Genomic DNA, 23579 nt, shown 5'->3' on the forward strand with positions numbered 1-23579 from the left:
CCTCCCGTTACGGTTGATCTAATTGAATAGTTTGAGTCACAAAGATAGCGTGATGTTGTTTCGCTAAACTTTCGTGACGCTTCACGTCGACTCACACCGGAAATTGATCATGATAACATAATGACCGGGCCACTCACATACAGGTCTGACTCACGTTTACTTTTGAATAGTTTGAATGATTCCTTTATATCGCCAAACCATTCGGGGCTCATAGCGCAGTGTACAATGTTTTCACCACATATTCCAAATCAGTGCACGAGGTTAAAACACTTCCTCATGTAAGTATTTAAGTAAGTATTAAGTACGAAACAGAAAACTACATTTGCACCCAGAAAAAGACTTTAAAAAAGTTAGTGGACAAGTGGACTTTGTAATGCATTTTTTCCCTTTTATTTACTTGAAAAGCACTGTTGTACTCCTGTATTTGTCAATTAATATAAGCATATCATTGGAACAAACTACTGTATCAATTGTATAATTATTTGTTTGTTTGAGTTAAACTTGGTTCGTTGGAACACTGTATTTGGCGTTGAGACTTTGTCCACATTTACTTTTTCTGCAGCTCTGAAAAAAGAGAAATAAGAGGCGAAATAAGCGTTTTAATGATTGCAGAGGTTTCTGATGGTATGAGACTCCGGATGCAAAGCAAGCGTCGTTTTCAATTTTATTTTTGTGAGATTTGTAACGAATAAACTCTTACACCAATGGAAACCTAAACATAATTGTCATTTTTTTGGTTTGTTCAAAAGTTATCATACCTGTGTACTAAAACGTACATTTTTAAAAGTGTCTTGAGTCATGGATGGCGGTGAGATTGCAATTTTTATGAAAGGCCAAATTTTTTGGTCCTAACCCTGGTTTTTGAGAATTTCATAAAAAGCGTGTAATGATTTGTTCTCCCTTTGAGACATTCTCTTGATATGTTTCCATTTGTGTTCTACAAGCAATTCGCAAATGAGAAGAGGTATTTACTTTCCGCTGAAAAACACTTGAAAATCCCCGGCGACATAACCCGTTTAAGAAAGCCGGCTCAGGAGATTGTTCGAATGGGAGTGTGTTAGAATTTGGTGTTGGACGTCCACTAAGTTATAATTGACTTAAAGGCAAAGCTTGGACGAGGGCTTAGATCAAACACAACCTCTCTTCATTTCTGCTCTCGTTGCATCCAATCTTTACAATTTGTCCCTTATCAGAATTGAACATCTCTAGCTTCGAATGTCATTATTTTTAAAGATGTTAAATAGTAGAACAACATAAGTCGAGGGTGGCGTAACCTGCGTTACAGTCATTTCAAAGAGCAAAGGAAAGCGACCAGAAGCCAGGGCGTATGGACTATTTAAGATCAAAACTAGCATAAGAAGAATCCTAATGTTATTGCCCACTAAATTGCCACAGGAAAATACGTTCCACTGGCAAGCTATAGTATAGCCTGCAGAAAAGGCGTTATTTTATTTGAATGTTTTTTGTTTTGCGGCTTAAAAAACACAGAACTGAAGTAAATAAATAAAAATAAAAAAATAACACCTGTTCTGCAGGCTAGTGTTGCTAAATAGCTGACTGATCGCATGTGTGCTCCCGGAAATGACTGCTACTCAAGTTACAGTGGTCGAAAACATTTTTATTAATTTTAAAATCATTCTCATCAAATATGTTGGACATCTACCTTACACCGAATAATATCACGAAAGTTAACAAGTGCATTATCCTATTTCAGTTGTATAGCTCTACGTACATATATTTTCTTGTGAGTAACAACAACCGAAACTCTTTGAACTCTAAAAAAAGTCAAAAAAATCTTTTAAAGAATCCCTAAAAGGAAAGTTATTTGATACACTTGAAACTGTAGACTCCTATATTGAAATGGAAACGATAATTGACCAAATGAAAAACTGATCATCCATGTCCTTCTCTTTGCCAGTATAATCTGATTCTCCTTTTTCCCTTTTCATCTCTTTTCTATTGTAATATTAATGATAATAAAAAATTACATATAATTTACTTTAATTTTGATGTATAGCCTTATCTAAATCTGTGTTATTGTGTAAAGTTAAGTTTTCCGTTTTTCCAGAATGTTTGTTATTTGCTGTAATTTTTTTTGTCTTGTCCCGCCTCGACTAGCTTTGTGGCTATTTGCAGGACAAGCCCTTTATATAATCTAAATCTGTAAATAAATTGTTGTTGTTGTTGTTGTTGTTTGAAGTGTCACCATAAAAATCAACGAGTTCAAAGGCTGACTGATTTCTTCGGAGATAGGCCAGCGCAGTACATCTTTTTAACTGATGCTACGGTGGCCCATATAGGACATCAACATAAATTTTTTCAAGTGAAATCTACAACTCGGATTTCACTACAAAAATCCGAGTTGTAAAACTCGTGCCATTTTCAACTTGGATTTTTACTAAAAAAATCCGAGTTGTATAATTTCAAATTTTACAACTCCGATTTTGACTATACATGCAAAAATCCGAGTTGTATTTCGCACGAGGTTTACAACTCGGATTTTTGTAGTGAGATCCAAGTTGTAAATCGCACGAGGTTTACAAGTTACAACTTTTACAATTCGGATTTTTGTGGTGAAAATCCGAGTTGTACAATTTAAAATTATAAAGCTCGGAGTTTTGTAGTAAAAAATTTGAGTTGTAGATTTGAATAGGCTCGATTTCAGCCGTCTCCCGGGAGTGCGGGCTCATTTTCCCGAACAGCGGATGGTAATCGAGCCTAAGATTTGAATTGAAAAAAGTATATTGGTGTCCTATAGGGCCACTGTATGATGCAGTATTTAACAAGTTAGCAAAATCAGCAAGTCACAGGACAACTAAATTTTACAGGAATCCACATTAATAAACTTTAAGAGCCATTATGCTTAGGTGTGCCGAACTCGGCAGAATAAATGGGCATTTTAATTTTAAAATTAGAATTAAAAAATTAATTTTAAATTATTATTTTTATTTTAATTTTCATTTTTAGTTTTAGTTTTAATGTTTATTTCATTTGAATTCCTTTAAGATTTAGTGTTAAAACTTACATAATGAGGATTCCTGTAAATATTTTCTTGCTCCTCATTTTTTTGTTTTGAATCATCTCAGTCAAAAAATTGGTAGCCTAAGACGAACGAAATCTAGTGGTGTAAACGCTAATTGATACAAGAGATCATTGTAAAACATGGGTTAACGTTAAATCCTACATTGGTTCAGTGAGATATAGGAAAATAGGATCCAGGAAATTACGCTAACTCAGCCTAATAAAAGGGCCTTCCTTTTTACATTCATGAAATGTTTACGCGAATTCAGGGTCCCAACGAATGATGGAGGCACAAACTGTTGTCATGCCACAGACGCGGCATTAACTACAACCAAAAGTTTGGCCTACAGATCAACTTTACAGTAAAGTAACTAAAGTTGTTTCATTTTCAAAGAGGAAAAAAAGTCCCTTTATCGTTGTTTGCTCACTGTCGCTGTAGCCAAACGCCTCACGGCCAAAGTAATCGCAGGCTAGCAGTCGTTATCACCACTCGGTGGTCTTCACGGAATGTTATTTCGTATAGTGATGGGAATCTGATTACGAAATATCAATGTTCAGGCTACGCCATTTTCGTCTTCAGATTTAAAAAGACATTCGGTGTTCATTCTTAACCAATGATGTAGAGTGAAGGCTGGCTGAAGAATCTTGCTGTTCCGTTTTCACTTAGATAAACTCTAGCTTTACAGCGGTTACCAATAACACGCGACCTACGGGATTCAAAAGAGTCGGATAAAAGTTGCGTTTTGGTGGACGTCAATCAAAGAAAAGCCGTTGAAATCATTTTGAATTCTGACAAGATTCCAAGGTAACCTGGCAAGAAACTAAGAATTTTACCTCGCTAAGAGAAGGTAAACTTTATTTAAATTGATTCTCGAGCCAGATCAAGCCCAAATAAGAGGTATTTTTGAATTAAAAATTTCAATTTTCACTGCACGTGATAATTCACTGCTCACTTGCACGCATCGCTGATTTAATTATCAGGTGTAGCGATTTCAAATGTTTCATAAAAAAAATACGGCTTCGTCTAAACAATGCCCATTTTTTTAGATAACCGGGCTTGGAAATCAACTTTCATTAAGTTTATCATCCGTCAGCGGATAAAACTGTCAATTTCTTGGTTCTGTTGCCTTGAAATGTTCTCAGAATTCAAAATAATTTCAACGGCTTTTCTATGACTGACGTCCACCAAAACGCAACTTTATCGGAGTCTTTTGAAGGCGATAGGTCGCGTGTTATTGGTAACCGCTGTAAAAACTTCGTGAGACTTCAACCACAGAAAACACCCTAAAAGGAAAGAAGAAAAAACGGATTTCAGCTGTAGGTCTGATTATTGTTAATTGATAATTAATGCATTGATACATTGATGCATTGATACATCCATTAAGGTTTAACTTTATTGCTACAGCTTAGGAGCAATGCTTAAGACGATCAAGATTGCTAGTTTTGTTAGAGATAGTATGCCTGTGTAACTGACTGAAAAATTAACATATCATTTATTCACCAGGCTTAAAACATAACATCTCATTTCTTACAAACATGTTCTACCAAACCATGAAACTATTTCAGACCATTTTCAGACGAAAAGCGGCACAAATCTCTACCCTACTACAACACTAGCTCATTGGAAAATAAACCTCTTTTAAAACTAAAATTACCTCCGTATTTTCTCGATTTAACGCCGGCCTCGTATAAACGTCGGGTCAAAATTTCTAATTTTTAAATAAACGCCGGGAGTGTTTGATCGAGGTCCCGGCGTTTATTTGCGGTCCAGTATATTCTCTTGAATAGCACTGCTGCGACATACACGCATAGACGCGCCGTATGTAACTTTAGGTAATAATCCTCCTCGGAGAACAAGGGGCAGTTTGTCAAGGCGGTGGGAAGAGAAAAATCACCCCGCCTCATAACAAACTGCCCCTGGATTTCCGAGGATGGGTAATAAGAAATTGGCCTGAAAAAAAATGTCAGAAGACTGCACTTTATCAATAAAAGCCGGACTCCGATTAAACGCCGGTTTTCAAAGGCGGAACCAAAACCTCTGATTTTTTAATAAACACCGGGGACGTTTAATCGAGAAAATACGTTATCTAAACTTGCTATAATACTCTTCTCAAAATCCAATGAAAAAAGAGTCACACTCTTTTAAGCTGCGCTTACCTTATAGTTAAATAAGTGAGGAAGTACACTACCCCAACTAACCTTCAGGAAAGAGCCGATGGCGATAACCGCTTACTAACTCCTTCATGATAGTTCACATCAGAAGAAAACACTCATCCATCCTTCGTCAGCTTTCCCTCGTGTTTCTATGATAGTAACGCCGCGGATAGTTGAGGTGCTCATACCCATCTGGAGTAGTCTTTCCTGAAAAGGAGGAGAATAGTCTATTTTTTTCCCAATAAATTTCCCATTTTAATAGGCCGGTTATGGAAGAATTAAGTGGGGATATACCGTTAACTTATGTACCCGTAAGATAATTTTATACTTTTTCTAAAATTTCCATGAAACTGATAGGCTTATATTCATTGATCGCACTACACAATAGCAACTACCAACTCAAGAACTACAAGAAACTATTTGGTCGAAAAATAAGTCCAACAAGCTTACGAAAATGTGCCGCTCAGAAAACGAAAGTCCAGGGCACCTAGCGCCGATCTTTGGTCGACTCGAGAGTAAGATGACATCAAGCCGATAGCAACATACCTTCGAAATCTTGTTTGTTATCTATAGGTCTACCAATGATGGATAGAGGCATCTCACTCAGTGTTCATGTATAGGAAATTAACGTGATACACTACAAACTTAAAAAAAACCCAAAAAAACAATCAGATTTGTGTCAGTAAATTACGAACGAGTGCAGACTTGATCGTTATCAGTTAACAGACTTTCATTCCTATAGCAGCAAATGAATGACGTGCAGAAGAAAAACAACAGCAGGAAACGTGCGATCATTAAGATTATAGTATACGATCACATTTACTCACATTTAGCTCTGTAGTAGAACATCCGAACTACTTATCGCAAAGTCTTAGGTTCCACTCCCCATAAGGAGGACTCGGATATCCTGTTTCCGAGTATAGCTCAGTGTCATTTACTGAATAATACATCATTCTCATGCATTGACCAGGATTACAGCATACACATCACACTTAATCGCGTGTAGCTCTGTGGTAGAGTATCCAAACTTGTAATCGGAAGGGCTAAGGTTCGCCTCCGCAGAGAAGGCCTCGGATATCCTGATTTCGAGTACAGCTGTACTTCATTCTCATTCACCGAATAATAATACACCATTCTCATCCAATCATAAGGACTATAGTATACCATCAGATTTAACAAATGTAGAACTGTGGTAAAGCATCCGAACTAGTACATAATCGGAAGCGCTGGTTCGACTCCATATAGGAGGACTCCGATAACCTGTATCGGAGTATAGCTGAGTGTCATTTCAATGAATCCGTACATTCACCAGGATTATAGCATCCCATCAGATTTAAACACAAGTAGCTCAGTGGTAGAGCATCCGAACAAGTTATCGAAAGGGCTTCGGTTCCACTCCTCATAGGAGGACTTTTATATGCGGTTTCCAGGTATAGCTCAGTGTCATTCATTGAATAATACATCATTCTCATTCATTCAGCAGGAATCTAGTATACAATCAGGTTTAATCATACGTATCTCTGTGGTAGAACTTCCGAACAAGAAATCGGAGGGGCTTAAGTTCAACTCTTCATAGGAGCACTCGGATATCCTATTTCCGAGTGTAGCTCACTGTCAGTAATCGGAAGGGCTTCAGTTAAACTTCTTATAGGAGGACACGAATATCCTTTTTTCCGAGTGTAGGACAGTGTTAGTATATCGGAAGGGCTGCAGTTCAACTCCTTATAGGAGGGTTAGGATATCCTGTTTCCGAGTGTTGCTCAGTTTTAGTAATCGGAAGGGCTTCAGTTCAACTCCTTATAGGAGGACACGGATATCCTGTTACCGAGTGTAGGACAGTGTCAGTAATCGGAAGGGCTTTAGTTCAACTCCTTATAGGAGTACTCGGATATCCTTTTTCCAAGCGTAGGTCAGTGCTAGTAATCGGAAGGGCTTTAGTTCAACTCGTTATAGGAGTACTCGGATATCCTGTTTTCGAGTGTAGGTCAGTGTTAATAATGGGAAGGGCTTCAGTTCAACTCCTTATAGGAGTACTCGGATATCCTTTTTCCAAGCGTAGGTCAGTGCTAGTAATCGGAAGGGCTTTAGTTCAACTCGTTATAGGAGTACTCGGATATCCTTTTTCCGAGCGTAGGTCAGTGTCAGTAATCGGAAGGGCTTCAGTTCAACTCGTTATAGGAGTACTCGGATATCCTTTTTCCGAGTGTAGGACAGTGCTAGTAATCGCAAGGGCTTCAGTTAAACTCGTAATAGGAGTACTCGGATATCCTTTTTCCGAGTGTAGGACAGTGTTAGTAATCGGAAGGGCTGCAGTTAAACTCGTTATAGGAGTACTCGGATATCCTTTTTCCGAGTGTAGGACAGTGTTAGTAATCGGAAGGGCTTCAGTTAAACTCGTAATAGGAGTACTCGGATATTCTTTTTCGGAGTGTAGGACAGTGCTAGTAATCGGAAGGGCTTCAGTGTAAGTCGTTATAGAAGTAATCGGATATCCTTTTTCCGAGTGTAGGACAGTGTTAGTAATCGGAAGGGCTTCAGTTAAACTCGTAATAGGAGTACTCGGATATTCTTTTTCGGAGTGTAGGACAGTGCTAGTAATCGGAAGGGCTTCAGTGTAAGTCGTTATAGAAGTAATCGGATATCCTTTTTCCGAGTGTAGGACAGTGCTAGTAATCGGAAGGGCTTTAGTTCAACTCGTTATAGGAGTACTCGGATATCCTTTTTCCGAGCGTAGGTCAGTGTCAGTAATCGGAAGGGCTTCAGTTCAACTCGTTATAGGAGTACTCGGATATCCTTTTTCCGAGTGTAGGACAGTGCTAGTAATCGCAAGGGCTTCAGTTAAACTCGTAATAGGAGTACTCGGATATCCTTTTTCCGAGTGTAGGACAGTGTTAGTAATCGGAAGGGCTGCAGTTAAACTCGTTATAGAAGTACTCGGATATCCTTTTTCGGAGTGTAGGACAGTGTTAGTAATCGGAAGGGCTTCAGTTAAACTCGTTATAGAAGTACTCGGATATCCTTTTTCCGAGTGTAGGACAGTGCTAGTAATCGGAAGGGCTTCAGTGTAAGTCGTTATAGAAGTACAGTCAAACCTGTATATAACGGTCACCCTTGGGAAATGGCCAGATGACCGTTATATGCAGGGTGACCGCTGTACACAGGTTTCCTTTAAACTCCCCCAGAAGTCAATAAATAGCATTTTTATATGCAAATAATCACTTAATTTACGTTTAATTGACAATAACGAGTAACAGCAACGCAATAATCACGATAAAAAAGGCCGATAAAATGTCCGTGGTGTACTTTTAGGGAGGTGCAGTAAACGTCTACTGGAAGCTAATGAACAACGTTTTTAAGTGGATCACTCAATTTACATTTATTGACAACAATTTTCAACAGAAAAAAAAAATACGACAAAAATGGCCATAAAATGTCCGTGGTGTACTTTAAGGAAGGTGCAGTATACTTTCAGTGAAAAACCGCGGCTGTCAACTTGATAAGTACAGTACACGGTTATAATCAGGGAACTATGACGAAAGTGAAAACAGTGTGGTACGGTTGTGTTGTTACAGTTACAGTAACTATTGTTATAGCACTTTAATGTTATCTGCGGCAAGCATGTGTCGAACGTAGGCGATGACATGTATTAGTAGTTGTGTTCAGTACTAATATTTGTATTTTTGTGAGGCCCTTGCCTTGGTGGCTTGATGAATAAAGCATGTCATTATTCGTTAATCATAACCCAATTACGTGACCGTTATATACAGGTAGAAGATAATGAAATTGTGCATTCAGGAAGCCTAAAGGGTGACCGCGTCCGTTATATACAGGTGACCGCTATATGCAGGTTAACTTAACAGGACATATAAGGGACGATTTTTGGGAAGTTGTTCAGTGACCGTTATACACAGGGTGACCGCTATATACAGGGCCGTTATATACAGGTTTAACTGTAATCGGATATCCTTTTTCGGAGTGTAGGTCAGTGTCAGTAATCGGAAGGGTTTCAGTTTAACTACTTATAAGGGGACTTGGATATCCTGTTTCTGAATGTAGGACAGTGTTAGTAATCGGAAGGGCTTCAGTTCAACTCCTTATAGGAGTACTCGGATATCCTTTTTCCGAGCGTAGGTCAGTGTCAGTAATCGGAAGGGCTTCAGTTCAACTCCTTATAGAAGGACACGGATCAGGCTGTTTTCGAGTGTAGGTCAGTGTTCGTAATCGAAAGGGCTTCAGTTTAACTTGTTATAGGAGTACTCGGATATCTTTTTTCCGAGCGAAGGTCAGTGTCAGTAATCGGAAGGGCTTCAGTTCAACTCCTTATAGGAGTACTCAGATATCTTTTTTCCGAGCGAAGGTCAGTGTCAGTAATCGGAAGGGCTTCAGTTCAACTCGTTATAGGAGTACTCGGATATCTTTTTTCCGAGCGAAGGTCAGTGTTAGTAATCGGAAGGGCTTCAGTTCAACTCGTTATAGGAGTACTCAGATATCTTTTTTCCGAGCGAAGGTCAGTGTTAGTAATCGGAAGGGCTTCAGTTAAACTTGTTATAGGAGTACTCGGATATCTTTTTTTCCGAGCGAAGGTCAGTGTTAGTAATCGGAAGGGCTTCAGTTCAACTGTTTAAAGGAGTACTTGGATATCCTGTTTTCGAGTGTAGGACAGTGTTCGTAATCGGAAGGGCTTCAGTTGAACTCCGTATAGGAGGACTGGGCTAACCAGTTTCCCAGTGTTGCTCAGTTTCAGTAATCGGAAGGGGCTTCAGTTTAACTCCTTATAAGGGGACTCGGATATCCTTTTTTGCGTTCGACGAAGGAGAACGCAAGCCTAATTTCGTTTTTGCGTCCTGTGTCTTTTGAGTTGGTGTGCCTGTGTACGGCTTTGCAGAACTTTTCGAGATTGCTGTAAGGACACCCAAATAGCCCCCCCGCTTGAGTTTTGCAGGGGCATGTGTCGGCCGGGAAACTGGTGCGAACTTATGATGACTCTAACCTCGTTTTCGCGCTAGAGCCATCTTTTTAGTCTCGTTTTCGTATAAGAGTCGCCCCCTCGCTTTCGCGCTAGAGCCATCTTTTAATGTTGCTAGCGGGTCGAGTTTCACGATTTGCGTGCTTGTTGGTGTGCTTGACCTTTTCTTGGCGTTTGGTGTGCTTGACCCTTTCTTGGCGTTTGGTGTGCTTGCTTGTCGAATTCTGGACTGTGCTTCCTTGTTGTGTGGAGTGTTATCAGATAAGTTGTGTTGTTTACGCTTGAAGTTAGACTTAGAGTTACTGGCATTTGCAATCTTGCGAAATTATTGCGAAAGCTTATCGATGTTCACTTCCTTCGTTTCAACTGCAATGTTCATCAATATTCACTGGACGTGACTGGATGGAAATATCTCTGCAGAATCTTTTCCCTTTCTTCCAGAAATCTTTTTTGTGAAAGATTGCATTGAAGAACTAACACGTTTTGTGGCCGCGGTAAAATAATTTTCCGTGGGAAATAAATTCATCGAACAGCGCATCGGACAGCGCTGCACGCCCGTTGTACATTTCGTCGTGTCAGAAATAGATTTCAACCGCAAACTAGCCTGTGGAACTACGAAAAGACCCGGGCGAAAAGACTATTGTCATCAAAATCGTTGCTATGTTCAGAAACCTTTTACAATACGAGTAAAGACGGACTTTTCACCAGCAGATAATTCGCTATCCAGCGGAGAACATTTTATCCACTGGATAGAGTTATCCGCTCTCTGGATAACCTTGGCCCTGAGATTTCTTTCAAAACTGTATGCAAATTAGCTCGCTTCAGTTTGACATTTTTACGACTTTATAGTCGCGTAAGTTTCGCGGCATTTTGGTAAAATACCTTTTGAATAGAAGACCAAAATAGTACGCTGGCCTGTACGTTTCGTTTTTCTCAAAGATTGAAAGCGTCTTACCGAAAATGATGTGCATTATTTTAAAGTTCGACCGGCGGTGTCACGCAACAGACGGACCGAAAATACTTTCTATTATTTTTAAGTTCAACAACGTAGCCGCTGAAATTTAAAATTCAGCTTCGTTTATTGCAAATATTTCACCTTGGTAGTTACACAATACGTACAGATATAAAAGGACGAAAGGGCTACCTAAAAAAAAGTCACGCAGCAGGCCGTACAATCGGACAACTTAAGGCTGTCGAACGCACTCTATAATCGTTGATTACTACTAGTTTTAAGTGTTGCTCAGTGTCAGTAATCGGAAGGGCTTCAGTTAAACTCTTTTTAAAGGGGCTCGGATATCCCGTTTCCGAGTGTTGATCTGTTTTAGTAATTGGAAGTGCCACAGTTCAACTTCTTATGGAAGGTCTCGGATATCGTGTGTTCGAGTGTTTCTCAGTGTGAGTAATCGGCAGGGCTTCAGTTCAATTCCTTAAAGGAGTACTTGGATATCCTTTTTTCGAGTGTTGCACAGTTTCAGTAATCGGAAGGGCTTCAGTTCGACCTCTTATAGGAGTTCTGAGCTCTGGCCGACATCGGTGAATGGTGCGCAACTGATATCTTTTAGGGAAACGGTGAGGAGGAAAGCAAATTCCGTGGCTTTATCCGAGCATGATAGAAAAACGAGTTTTGGACAAGAGCAAACTTTGCAATCCAACTGTTAATTGACATCCCTTAACATCTTACTTCTATATTGGATTAATCAACCAAATCGAAGCCTTTTTCCCTGCCACATTGCCACGATCTATTCCCATATTCCGCTCAGGCGGGTTTCAACTGTACAACCCTTGGACTTGCACCAACACGCGGCTTTCACCATCACTTCATGCCTCAAACCTTCAGGTAAATCTTTAAAAACTGTCCGCTTAAGTTCCGGGCAAAGTCTGGTAAGCTCTTGGGAGATTTGTGCATGAGCTAACTTTTCAGAGACCAACTTTCGTTCCAGATTTAAGTTCTTTCGGTTCGTAAAGCAGCAAACGAAATGTCCGTTAAGAATTCAAAAACCCATTTGAGCTGAGGTGCGCATGGGTACGTGAATAAATTTTTGGTACGGTTCATCTATCACGAAAATCATGAATAACCATTGTGTAAGTAAATATCTTTACATTGGAGCGTGTTTCAGTTCAGTATCGATTAGCATAATCTAAAATGCTGAGATTTTTCCCACTTGCGAAACAATAAAGCTCAATAGGCGCAAAGGCGGCCAGATTTTTCTTTGCGTTTCGAATCGACATTGCGTGTTTGAATCAGCGCCAATTAAATGAATAGTAGAAACTCGGACTTGGTCGCACTCGCAGGTGCTGAAAACTTCGAGGGTGAACAGGTGAACATGGACAACTTAAAATACGTGCCTTCCACCTAAACGGATGTCCATATTTTTAACGTAAATACCAAATATACCAATACTTTCCCATAAATCCCTTGATACCATTTCCAGACCAAGAAAACCATTTTCATTGGGAATGTTTGATTTATCAACAGGGATGAGGGGGTCCCCTCCCTCGTGGTATACGCGCCATTAATAGATTTTGATTGGGCCATTTTTGTTGAAGACAATCAGAACAATACATCCCTTCTAGGAGAGAGCAGAGTTTAATGAATAAATGAATGTGCAGATTTGAAGCTACCATGAAGAAAAAAAAAAGGATACCCAGCCCAATTTTAGACACAGGCTGCCCTAAGGGCATCCCGCGTAAAAAGCTTTAGTATTGCCAGTTGCTGAGATACTTACATGTACACAGACAGGTCTAAGAGTAAACCGCTCACCCTTAAGTGATCCAGAAAATGTGTTTGTTGGATCAGTAACCCATGTGAAGTTTTACTATGGTGTGGTTCTTATGTTTCGATGTCATGAGTCATCAATGAACTTCCTTCCCACCCGGTTAGGGGTATTCCCTTAGTAGTGTAGAGCAATAATTATTGGCTGTATTTGCAGGCCAAGAACTTCTATTAAACAATGTTCACTCTCTGTGGGAGGGCCTTTTGTTGTTGACAGGCATTGGTGGAAGCGGTTGGCAGGAGTGGAAAACCCCCTTCATGTATCCTTACCAAGAGAGGATGAAGGTTCTTCCTCTCTTGATCCTTACCCTATATATTAGTTGGGCTGAAAAGGCTCCCGGTTGCAGATAATCGCGTAGCCATTGAAATGTGTGCTTCCTCACTCTCATGCTTACAAGAGAAGGGCTGTATGATACAACAAATATCTCAAAAAATGGTCTCAACATGGTCCGAGAATTCTTGAAAAAAAAAGAAGAAGAAGGAATACGCCCTCTCCCCCCTCCTCCCGTTAGAAAGGCCTGATATCTTCAAAGACATCTTCAGAAGTTCAGAATATCTCTTTTTTTGTTTGAAATTGAATGGTAAAAATTTAATTGAAATTCTGCGGTGAATCGAAGTTACTCCCGCTATTAAAGCTGCCTTTAAATTCAAAAGCTCAATAAAAATTTTAACCGTATGCCGACATGACCTCAAATAATCAGACATGGGCACGTGGGACACTAGTTAGTAACACAACGATCTTTGCGTGACGCCCAAAGCATAGTAGTGTACAACTTGTACGAGTAAACAACAGTCCAGGAGGGTGGCCATGCTTGGTGATATACGGTACGGCCGAGAGTAAGATCTCCTGAAACTCGAAGCAAAGTTCGCGGAACTGAATAAGAACAGAAAGAGATACCGACCAAAGTCAAATACCGCCATTGATTGAATCATTACGTCACATTCTTGCCGACAAACACGCGGTAGAAAATCCGCACTGGCAGAGGACGTTGTTGCTCATTTTGCGTTCGCCGGTATTTGCCGCAACTCGTGCAAGCAAACATGGTGAACACAACTGTTCTCAATATTTTGGCCGATGTGGTCGGTTGGGGATATTTCCTCTGTTGGACCGTGTCTTTTTTCCCACAAATCTACGAAAACTGGCGAAGGAAATGCGTGGTTGGTTTTTCGTTCGACATGCTGGGGTATTTTCTTCTGAGCTATATAACGTACATGATTTACAATGTCACCGTCTTCTTCAAACCTGGGCTGATCTTCGAAAATGCCGACGAGGGTAATGCAGTGAAGCTTACGGATGTGGTGTTCGCTATCGTGGCGTTTCTTTGTACAAGTTTTCAGGGACTGCAATGCTTGATGTACGATCGTGGTTCACAGAAGATTCATTACAGCACAGTGGTTGTTTGTGTAGGCTGTTTGGTCGCCTTGGTTGGCCTGGTCGTTCTGAAGTATTTTGGCGTGGGCTCGTGGTTTTTAGTCCTTCAGTACTGTGGATATGTGAAGCTTGTTGTTTCATTCGGGACGGTAGGTTTATCTATTCAATACTATTTTATTCCAGCTTACTTAGTATAGGACATGGTTAAATAAATTATAATTTAATTGATCACAGGCGTTTTTGGACACTTAAATTGATTGATCATATAAGCCCGAAAGTTACCAAAACTTGGGCACTGAAAGGGTTTATATGCTCCTCACCCGTATATTCAAATTTTAATTTACTATTTGTCCTGTTTGAAAAGTACGATATACCATCATTTTTGTACTAAAATATTGTAATTGGCCGACTTTTAGCCTTGTGACTGTACAGAGGGTCCCCAATACTGAATAGGGTTCTTCAATCCGACCATCCGGATCAAAAATTTCCCCCAATCCCGTTATCAAGTCTGCTTTTATGGGCTAATCCCGATCTCGGTCATGATTCTTTAAAAGTCCTTTACTTTAGCCACACTCTCTCGCTTTAAAAGACCGAAACACAGAAAGTTCAAAATGAATTGATGGAGAGTTAGGATGAGCAGATCTGCTTTTCTAATGGTGTCTGGGGGCATGCTCCCTTCGAAAATTTTGAAAAATTGGAAGGACCACCGTGACAAGATTAAAATACCGGATCCTGTAGCAAAGGATCTAATCAGCAACAAATTGTAGAACAAATAACTGAGACTGATTTCACAGTTAGGGAAAATTATATATTTTTCCAATGTTGTGAAAGGCACGGCCTTTCTTCTTTAAGGTGTCTCAAAAATACCCTGAAGAAGAAAGGTAGTGTCTTTTGAAATATTGGAAATACATATTTCCCTAACTGTGAAGTCAGCCTCGCTATTTTTTTTTAGCATTTATTTGAAAAATTGAAGACTCTCAGATGTGTTTCCCTCTATTCTGAGTGGCAATATGACCCTTTTAAAATAGCTATTGAGATCCTCCTTTAACTTTCTCAAGCGTCCGAAGTGAATCCCGGTTCTAAAAGTAACACTTAACGAATCCCTTTTTCGTAAAATTGCCATACCTGGTGTCCCATTCATAACTACAATCCCGAATCTCGCTCCCCTTATCCTCCAAAATCCCGAATCCCGATCTTGAAAAGAGCCACATCCCAGATCCCAAAAAACCTATGGGGGACCCTCTGTGCATGTGTAGTGATGATAAGGCATCAACTCAAAAGTCACCAGCAAACTCTGTTTATAATGCTGATGCAATTTTTACTGTCTCTGTTGCAGTTGGTTAAATTATGAGCTGCATGGTTTTACATTTTAACTTTAATTAATATATTCAAATAAATGCCATTGATAATGTAGAGCTCAAGTAGTTCAGGTATAAGTGCTGTATTGTTGCTCAAGGGTGGCTCTTTACTGGGAGAGGATATTATGTTAATTATATTTAAGTTGGTTGTATAGCCATAACAAAAACTGACCTGAGTTTTCCTTTCTTGAAATGTGTTTCAGTATTCTCCTCAAGTGTGGCTGAATTTCAAGCGTAAGTCCACTGCAGGGTTTCATATTGGTGGCGTGCTGTTAGATTTCGGAGGTGGAATTCTCAGCGTTCTACAAATGGATATCTACTGCTTCATTGAACACAGCAATAAGCAACTGACAGGAAACATTCCCAAGATGGCACTGGGTTTGGTTACGCTCCTGTTCAACATTATCCTTGTGTGGCAACATTACGTTTTCTACCTTGGAAACGAACATGGTTCTGATGAAGAAGAACCATTGCTGAGGGGCCCAAAGAAGACAAAGTTCTATTCAGTGGATGTGAATGCTGAGGATGGGGATCTTATGGTGACCAGTTTGTCCGTTTCGATGGATCATGACAGCATCAGAAGGGATGGACAAAGTGTGAGGGCAGCTCATTCAGAGGATTCTTTGGTTTAAAAAGTTAAGTGTTAAATCGGACAGTTCCAGAAAAAATCCATATACACCCCAAGGAAGGTCATCAGAAATTCCTAAGGGGCGTAGGAGGGGGTCTAAAAATTCGAAATTTTAGGAACAAAGTATGAAGTTAAACTGCAATTTCCTGGGGAGGAGGAGGGAAAGGGTTGCCAAACCAAAAACCTTAAGGGGGGAAGTATGGGTATTTTCTGGAACTGCACATTGCAGTATTAGCCTGTGGATTAAAATTATTAACAGCCATGAACTAAGTTACTGTTAAAACTAAATCCAGGGGCACCCAACGAGAACACTCAAGCAAATACTTAAAGTGTTGTCTCCTGTGTTCCCAGGTCGTTTTGTGTCCTCTCTAATCCATATCTGTGAAACATTACACAGTTTGATCTGCTTGGATTCTTTAGCTGAAAATTTAAGTTGCAGAAAGCTTTAGGAAATGTAATCTTGTTCCCTGAATTTATGAGCTGTTGTTGGCTTTATGGAAATGCTAGCTGACACAATTTCGCATTTTTAGTAACATATCTGCTTTTACAAATTCAAATTTGTAAATTTGGAATTATTTTCCAGTGTAATGAAATTTGAGCTGACATTTTGTAGAAGAGAACTTTAGATTTTTCACTCAAGATTTTCAAATTAATCTGACTTTCTGAGGCGATTTAATAAGGACTTCCAAACAGACCTCCACCAAAATGAACTGTTGGGTACTCTTGAGTAATTGATTAATCTTTTGCAACTCTAAGTTGCAAAAGGCCATTAAAGTGCTGTATTAGCACTAAATCAATCACTACTACAATGATCTGGAGATATTTTTGTAAATAGTTTTAATATATTAAATATTTTTCTTGGAACCAGGAATGAAGAGAACGAGTGGTGCATGGGGTTAATGCCAATAATTTATTATTTGATAGAGTATAAATTAAATTTAGTGTTGTAAACCAAAACCTGGCCAATGAGACCAGACATGAACGGCGCAATGGACCAAGGAAAACCCGAAACAAACACATGTAACTGGCATCAAGTGCGAGAAAACATGTGCATGCAAGTACTATTGGCTTGGCCTTTGCTTCTCATTGGTTGAGAAAGTGGGATGAGTTTTTGCAACCAATCACAGAGTGTACTTTTAAAAAGAAATACTATTTAGCAAATGCGCAATACTTCTAACACTTTATTGGAAATTGTAAATGGTTTGAACCCAGGAGTCATGTCATAAGTAAGTAAATTATGATCATCCGGGTGAGTGTAGTCCTGAGAAGGACTGTTTGAGGTGACTAAAGTTGACTTAATTGGAAACTTTGTCAATAATTACATTTACACTGCCTACTTGTTACTTATTTTTTCAACTTAACTTGTGGGAATTTAATTATTTATAATTAATAATTATTTAAATAATTTAAGAAATGTCCTTAAAACTGCAAGATGATAAAGTGAGAACCACCTGAGTATCAAACTTAAGATTATTTAAATAAATCACATCATCAGTAAGGTTGGACAAGCAAAACTATTTTCAAAATTATACAAAGTATTTCACAAACCTAGTATGTGCTTTCCAAAAGCAGTCTTTACACTAGGGTAATGTTCTACTGATATTCCAATTAAAATTAAATTTTATAATATTATTCCCTTTCTGGAAAGGTTTTTTGGAAGAAATTTTAAATGTGTTTCTTGATAAAAGACAAGATTCTTATTTAAAATAAACATTCCGAGTTTGTAAATGCTGTACAGAAAATGAAAACAGTTTTCATATGATTCTGGACATCATGATAGTCATGATAGCTAAAAAAATCAAGCATTAACAGCAAAAAAATGGGAGTTTGATTCTTTGAATAAATGGCACTCTGTCTTTAAACATTGTCCTGAAAATTGAATGTGCATTATCATACACATACATGAGGTGTAATTGTCTGCCCCACATGCTGCTGCATTGATCTTTTCAGGCATGCTCTTCTAATCTTATGTGTAGTTTTTGCTCTCAATTTGTCCTCAATCAATCAATCAATCAATCAATAATCTTTATTTATACACGATAGGTATTAAAGCGACGCTTCGCTTGTGGGGTCGTGTCTAAATAATTAAATAAGATAACTAATGAATTACACATACATGAGGTGTATAATGTCCTGTATCTACATTGTGGGTTGGGCGTGGTTTATCAGGGCTCTAGACTAATGGTAGCCAACTAGCCACAGACTACTAAGTTCTGCTCTTTCACTAGCCGGTTTGGATTAAGTAAAAGTTGTAAATAGACTGCAAAACAGTCGTTTTTTCTCTTACAAAGGCGCGAAGCGCCGTAAGCATGGATTCGCGCGCGCGCGAGCCTCGGTCTCTCCCCAGTCCCACTCTCCGTTTTCACACTCGGTCCAGACCTTTCGATCGAAGACCGCGCGTACTCCTACGACAAACCAACGCAAAAATACGACTGTTTTGCAGTCTAAGTTGTAAAGCAACAAGACTACACTGCTTCAATTAAAACAGCAAGTTGAAATGTTCAGCTAAAACGAAACAAGCAATTCACTGTTCCAAGTTTTCCTGTTACGAAAGCAACAAATGGCAGAATCTGTTTCCTGCCACACGTGAACAAAAAGTTTGTTTTAGCTAAAAAAAATCAGACCTGTTACGACTTAAAGCCACTGGGCTAGTGAGCTAAAAAGTTAGTCTTGAGCCCTACTGATATTCTTACCACCACTGGCGAATTCATTTTGTAAAATAATTTATAAATAAATAAGTTTCAGCTGTTTGGTTCCCAAATAACGTAACAGCTCAGTCTGTGTGTATTGTTAAGAACAGAAGGGATGTAGAGAATTGAGAAAATTTGTTACAGGAGAATTTTTTGATGCAACGCTTGTCAAAACTAATATTCAATTCCTTCGAGTCTCACTTTTATATTTGTTTGGTAAGAACAAAGGGGATGAATAGAATTATTTGAGAATATTTACTGCATGGGTATTTGGTGATGCAACCAATGTCAAGACTACAACTAAAGGAAAAGTATATATAAATGGCACTGAGAATAAAAAGGGGAATTTATATTTTGGGCTTATGGTGAATAACTGATGGAGGTACCTTGCCTAAATAAGTTTATACTGTATTTTACTCAAATTATAAATGACCTGGCCCCATTTGCTCAAAGCCCCATTTGCAAATCCTAGGCTAGTGGAACTTTGATTCGAGTTTAATTACTAATCAATATCAATTTTTTTTTCCAAAAGATTTTTGTCCCTCAGTTTTTTTTCTTTTTTTCACCGTTAGCTTAAAATTAGCTCTTAAAACCATGTTTAACAACCTTGCTGAAAACCTCGGGTAACTTTTAATCATGGATTAGCGTTAATTGGCTTTCGAACATCTGGACCCTGGGCTTTATTACAATCTGAACAGCTTGTAGCTGGATCTTCTTAGCGATTGTTTTTCACTTCCCCCCAAAACCAAAGGGTATTGTTATATACCAAGACTTTCACTCAACTAAACGAGCACTGTCATTGGTTGATTCTTGCTCACATGCCCCTGATTAAATACAAATGTATCCCGACCGGGATACAATTCCGCAGTTGTTGCCCTCTCAGTTATTTGTTTGTTTGTTTGTTTTGCTGTGATTGTTGAAGGGAAAGTCTAAATATATAACAGAGTACTTAATGTATGGTCCCTCGGGAACCTAGTCAGTTTTGTTTTCCCTCGAGTCCTGATGTTACCCTCGACGAAACATCAGGACTCTCGGGAAAACAAAGCTAACTGTTTCCCTCGGTACCATACATTAAGTGTATAGTATTTTCTGGATTTTTAATTTAAGGGGAGCATGGTACGTTTGTAAATATGGAATTTGCGTGTATTCAACACTATAGTGAAGTGTCCTCAAAGGGTCAGTTGAGAGTATTTTTACCTGTATTTATATAATCAATGTACCAATATAATAAGACATTCACTTTTCGTTGTTTTGTGGGTGTTAAAATAAAAGTTGACTGAACGAATTATTGATGTTTTCTTTGTTGTTGTTTTCACTGAGCTTTGAATATTCATATTGGACTCCACCTAGCCTTAGTTTGAGACCTTAATTTGTTTACAAATACTGGTTCAACGGGCCCTAATGAAAGCAAGTTTTTTTTTTGCACCATTGTGGTGGAGCTGTACTCATGAAGGGCTTGATGTAAGACATCAAACATGAGCTTTTTGTCGGGAAAAAAAGAAAGCAGCATTCAGGTTCGCTCTCATTCAAGTTCAGAATTTTTATTTCGCTTGTGCGCTCGACGATCATGAGAAAAAACACCGAGAAAGTCGGTGAACATGCTAAGGGCCTGTTTATATCGAGAGGTTGGTCCGGTTACGCAAGACAAAGTGTTTATGTGAGAAAAGTCGCTCAGCTGGCCACGTTAGCCCTCCCCGACCTAGCTCGGAAGGCGGGTGGCCTGGCTAGCAGGGACAACTGAGTTTCTCATGTTAACAGCTCGCAGCTTTTTTGTAAAGAAATATAAGAAAAGTTGGCTCGGGTAGGCGGATGAACCTTCTACCCCAGACAACTTTACCTCATATAGCCAGACCTGCAGCAAGTAGACAACCTTGTAAATTAACTATCATCGTTGCAGAGGTGTCCAGTAACGGGGCAATAAGTAAGATGTTTATCTGGGAGCACGTCTTCAAGATCTCTGCTCACGCGAGAGGAGCTTGTGAACGCCGGGCAGTGTCACCTATTGTAGTGACCAAAAAGGATAATTGTAAGTAAGGGAAATCCTTTATTTAAACACGAAAATAAAAGCGTTACATGCTTAAGGAGTCGCGTGTAACTAACTATTACCCAATTAACCTACAAAAAGAAATGCATAAAATACATCGAATGGATAATCAGACTTAAAGGTAAAAGTATGACAATGCAAAATGTATTGGGGTGATGGGAGCGTTAAAACAACAGTGTAATTTCTTAACTATAACCCTACTAGTAAACAGAAACCCAGTGTTAATTATCTTTGGCTGCGGATGGGTAGGATTGAAATGGGTTTGGTTTGCAGCTTTTAAAAATAGGCCAATTAGCTCTTGTTATATCAGAGAAGCTAAAAAATTAATTATATCTTTGTTCTTCCCAGGCAAAATCACGCAATATTTTCTCGGTTCTATGGAAACATTTTGATGTTAGAAAAAATTGAGCAGTTTTGACCAAAACACAGAGAAATCTCCGTGACAGCCAGTGTGCCCCTTTACGGAGCAGCTAGCCCAGGACACAAATTAAATTGAACCAAAGGAAACGTGATGCTAACCAAGCTGTTTTCGTTTGCTCAGTTGTACTTTCTTCCAAAATATATCAGAAAACACGTGTGCTACAAAAGCCGCAAGTTACAAACTCTACGAAGCCTTCGTAGCGGCCCAGGGGCCCGTTTCTCGAAAGTCCCGTCCCGGTAACTTATCGGGCCATCACTTCTTACTTTCATCTACATCTGCAGTTCATATATGAATCATTTCATATACTTTACATCATTTCACTCCTCTCACAGGAAAATGGGGTGGCTTCATAGCTCAGTTGGTAGAGCATCGCACCGGTAACGCGGAGGTCACGGGTTCGAATCCCGTTGAAGCCTGAATTTTTTTCAGGCTTCTAATTTCCATTTGCATAAATTGGAAAATTCACTGCGATGATCACTTCTCACTTTCATCTACATCCGCAGTTCATATATGAATCATTTCATATACTTTACATCTTATCGGGCCCGGTAAGTATATTTTGAAATGTTTTTTCGCCGATTACACAGTGATTAGAGACATGATACTTGGCCAATGTTTTCATAGAATTATAAGGTTTTAAAATTTAGTATTCAAAGCTAACAAAAATGGACTTCTGCTAAGAAACACTTATCACCAAAGACACTTATCGGGCCCGACGAGTTACCGGGACTTTCGAGAAACGGGCCCCAGGTCTGTTTTGGCAATAAATGGACTGTTCAGGAACCAATCAGAATGCACCTTTTCTTTAGGGATCAGGGCTGGCATATGACAATTATCCCTTTTTCTAAAAATATCTTTTTTGTGCCTTGAACAGTTTTTCTCAGGAACGAACGCATAAGAGTTTGATCCTACCAAGATAGAGCTCGAAAAAAGAATACAGTGTACTTTACTGAGACGCCGAACGCGATGGAATACAATCACCGTGCCGGTTTGGCAGGCCCTAATTAAAAGCATTTTAACACTTAGACCACATTCTTGGCAAGAACCTGAATTTAATAGACTCTAGAAAAGAAAACAAAACAAGTCTTAATAAGTATGTTCTAGCCATATAGTAGTTGTGACAGTAGTTTTCAAACAAGTTAATTGAAAGACTGATTTCGGATCTGTCAGTAGGCGTCCATGGAATGCTTTGGAATATTCCAACTGGTATCAGTTTGATTTGCTGTTTTCTTCATATCACAACGTCCCTTTGTTCCTTCAGTCTGAAAACTAATTAATTTGTTTGTTGGTTCCAATCAGCTTGCCTCGACTGATTAAGTGTTTAGTTTAGGCTTGTTGTCAAGTTTACTTGTGACCATGCAAGTGTGTTCGTTTCTGTACTGTGACATTCACAAATCCTTGTTTAGAAACCAGAACTATAGAATTATACGAAATCGACATTGTCACAAAATGCCAGCCTATTTTGAGTTGCATTTAACCTTTACAATTACCTCGCTGTGGGTTCCTAGAGATATTAATAAACACATCCCTTGAGATTCTTTCCTCATAGAAACTGAACAATACTCGCGCTAGTTTGGTTATTAGTAAATCACATTGTTATCACTTTGTGTATCAGTATGCTTTTATGATAAGCCTATTGACGTATAGGACCTTTGTGTTTTGGAAATACCGCAATTTATTACTCCTGGTGCTTTTAGGAATGGTCATAAACATTTTCGCACATTTCGCCTTCGATCGGGACATCTGACAAAGCCCCTGGTTGGTATGATCGGAAGATTTATTACTGCTGAACGACCAGAGAAATCAAAACCGAACTTTGTCGTTGCTGTTGTAAATAGTGCTCGTCCAATGGATGATTTACCAAGTTGTTTGATATTGCGAAATGTCGACTCGAAAAAGGACGAAAAACAGAAGAAAATTGAGGACACATCACAAGAATGTCGACCCGTCAGGAACGCACTTCGAGAGGAAAATGTTTCACCTGGGGCTGTTCCCAGACATTTGAGTAGAAAGAAGAAAGACTTTAGACCAGAGATCCACATCGAGGGAACTTCTTTAAATTACCAAAACCTTCTACCGGGGCCGGACGATAAAGATGTCAGAGCACTTTATGTGCAGCACAGCCAAGACGAACGGACCACCAGCTCAAGCA

General features: G+C 39.2%; 1 protein-coding gene and 2 long non-coding RNA genes across 3 annotated transcripts; 2 read left to right on the forward strand and 1 right to left on the reverse strand.

The window, feature by feature from the left end:
* Window positions 1-4265: 4265 nt before the first annotated feature.
* Window positions 4266-5852, reverse strand: LOC146474905 (uncharacterized). The gene is made up of 3 exons (XR_014866014.1): window positions 5722-5852; window positions 5221-5382; window positions 4266-4305 (listed from the first exon to the last, which is right to left on the reverse strand). It is a non-coding gene; the product is annotated as an uncharacterized LOC146474905 (long non-coding RNA).
* Window positions 5257-8185, forward strand: LOC146474906 (uncharacterized). The gene is made up of 3 exons (XR_014866015.1): window positions 5257-5375; window positions 5714-6852; window positions 8130-8185. It is a non-coding gene; the product is annotated as an uncharacterized LOC146474906 (long non-coding RNA).
* A 5485-nt stretch (window positions 8186-13670) lies between these two features.
* Window positions 13671-20239, forward strand: LOC146474907 (cystinosin homolog). Its single transcript, XM_085116645.1, has 2 exons — window positions 13671-14435; window positions 15848-20239. The coding sequence occupies exons 1-2, from the start codon at window positions 13956-13958 to the stop codon at window positions 16274-16276; spliced, it is 909 nt and encodes a 302-aa protein (XP_084972771.1). The 5' UTR covers window positions 13671-13955; the 3' UTR covers window positions 16277-20239.
* The last annotated feature ends 3340 nt before the right edge of the window (window positions 20240-23579 follow it).

Source organism: Pavona decussata, unplaced genomic scaffold, assembly GCF_977016875.1.
Source record: "Pavona decussata unplaced genomic scaffold, jaPavDecu1.1 SCAFFOLD_87, whole genome shotgun sequence".
In the NCBI taxonomy this organism is placed as follows: Eukaryota; Metazoa; Cnidaria; class Anthozoa; order Scleractinia; family Agariciidae; genus Pavona; species Pavona decussata.

Bases quoted from the DNA above. Each gene is read 5' to 3' on its own strand.
- LOC146474907 (XM_085116645.1), top strand. From the start codon at position 13,956: ATGGTGAACACAACTGTTCTCAATATTTTGGCCGATGTGGTCGGTTGG. The intron at 14,436-15,847 runs GTAGGTTTATCT...AATGTGTTTCAG, and splicing joins TTGTTGTTTCATTCGGGACG to TATTCTCCTCAAGTGTGGCT.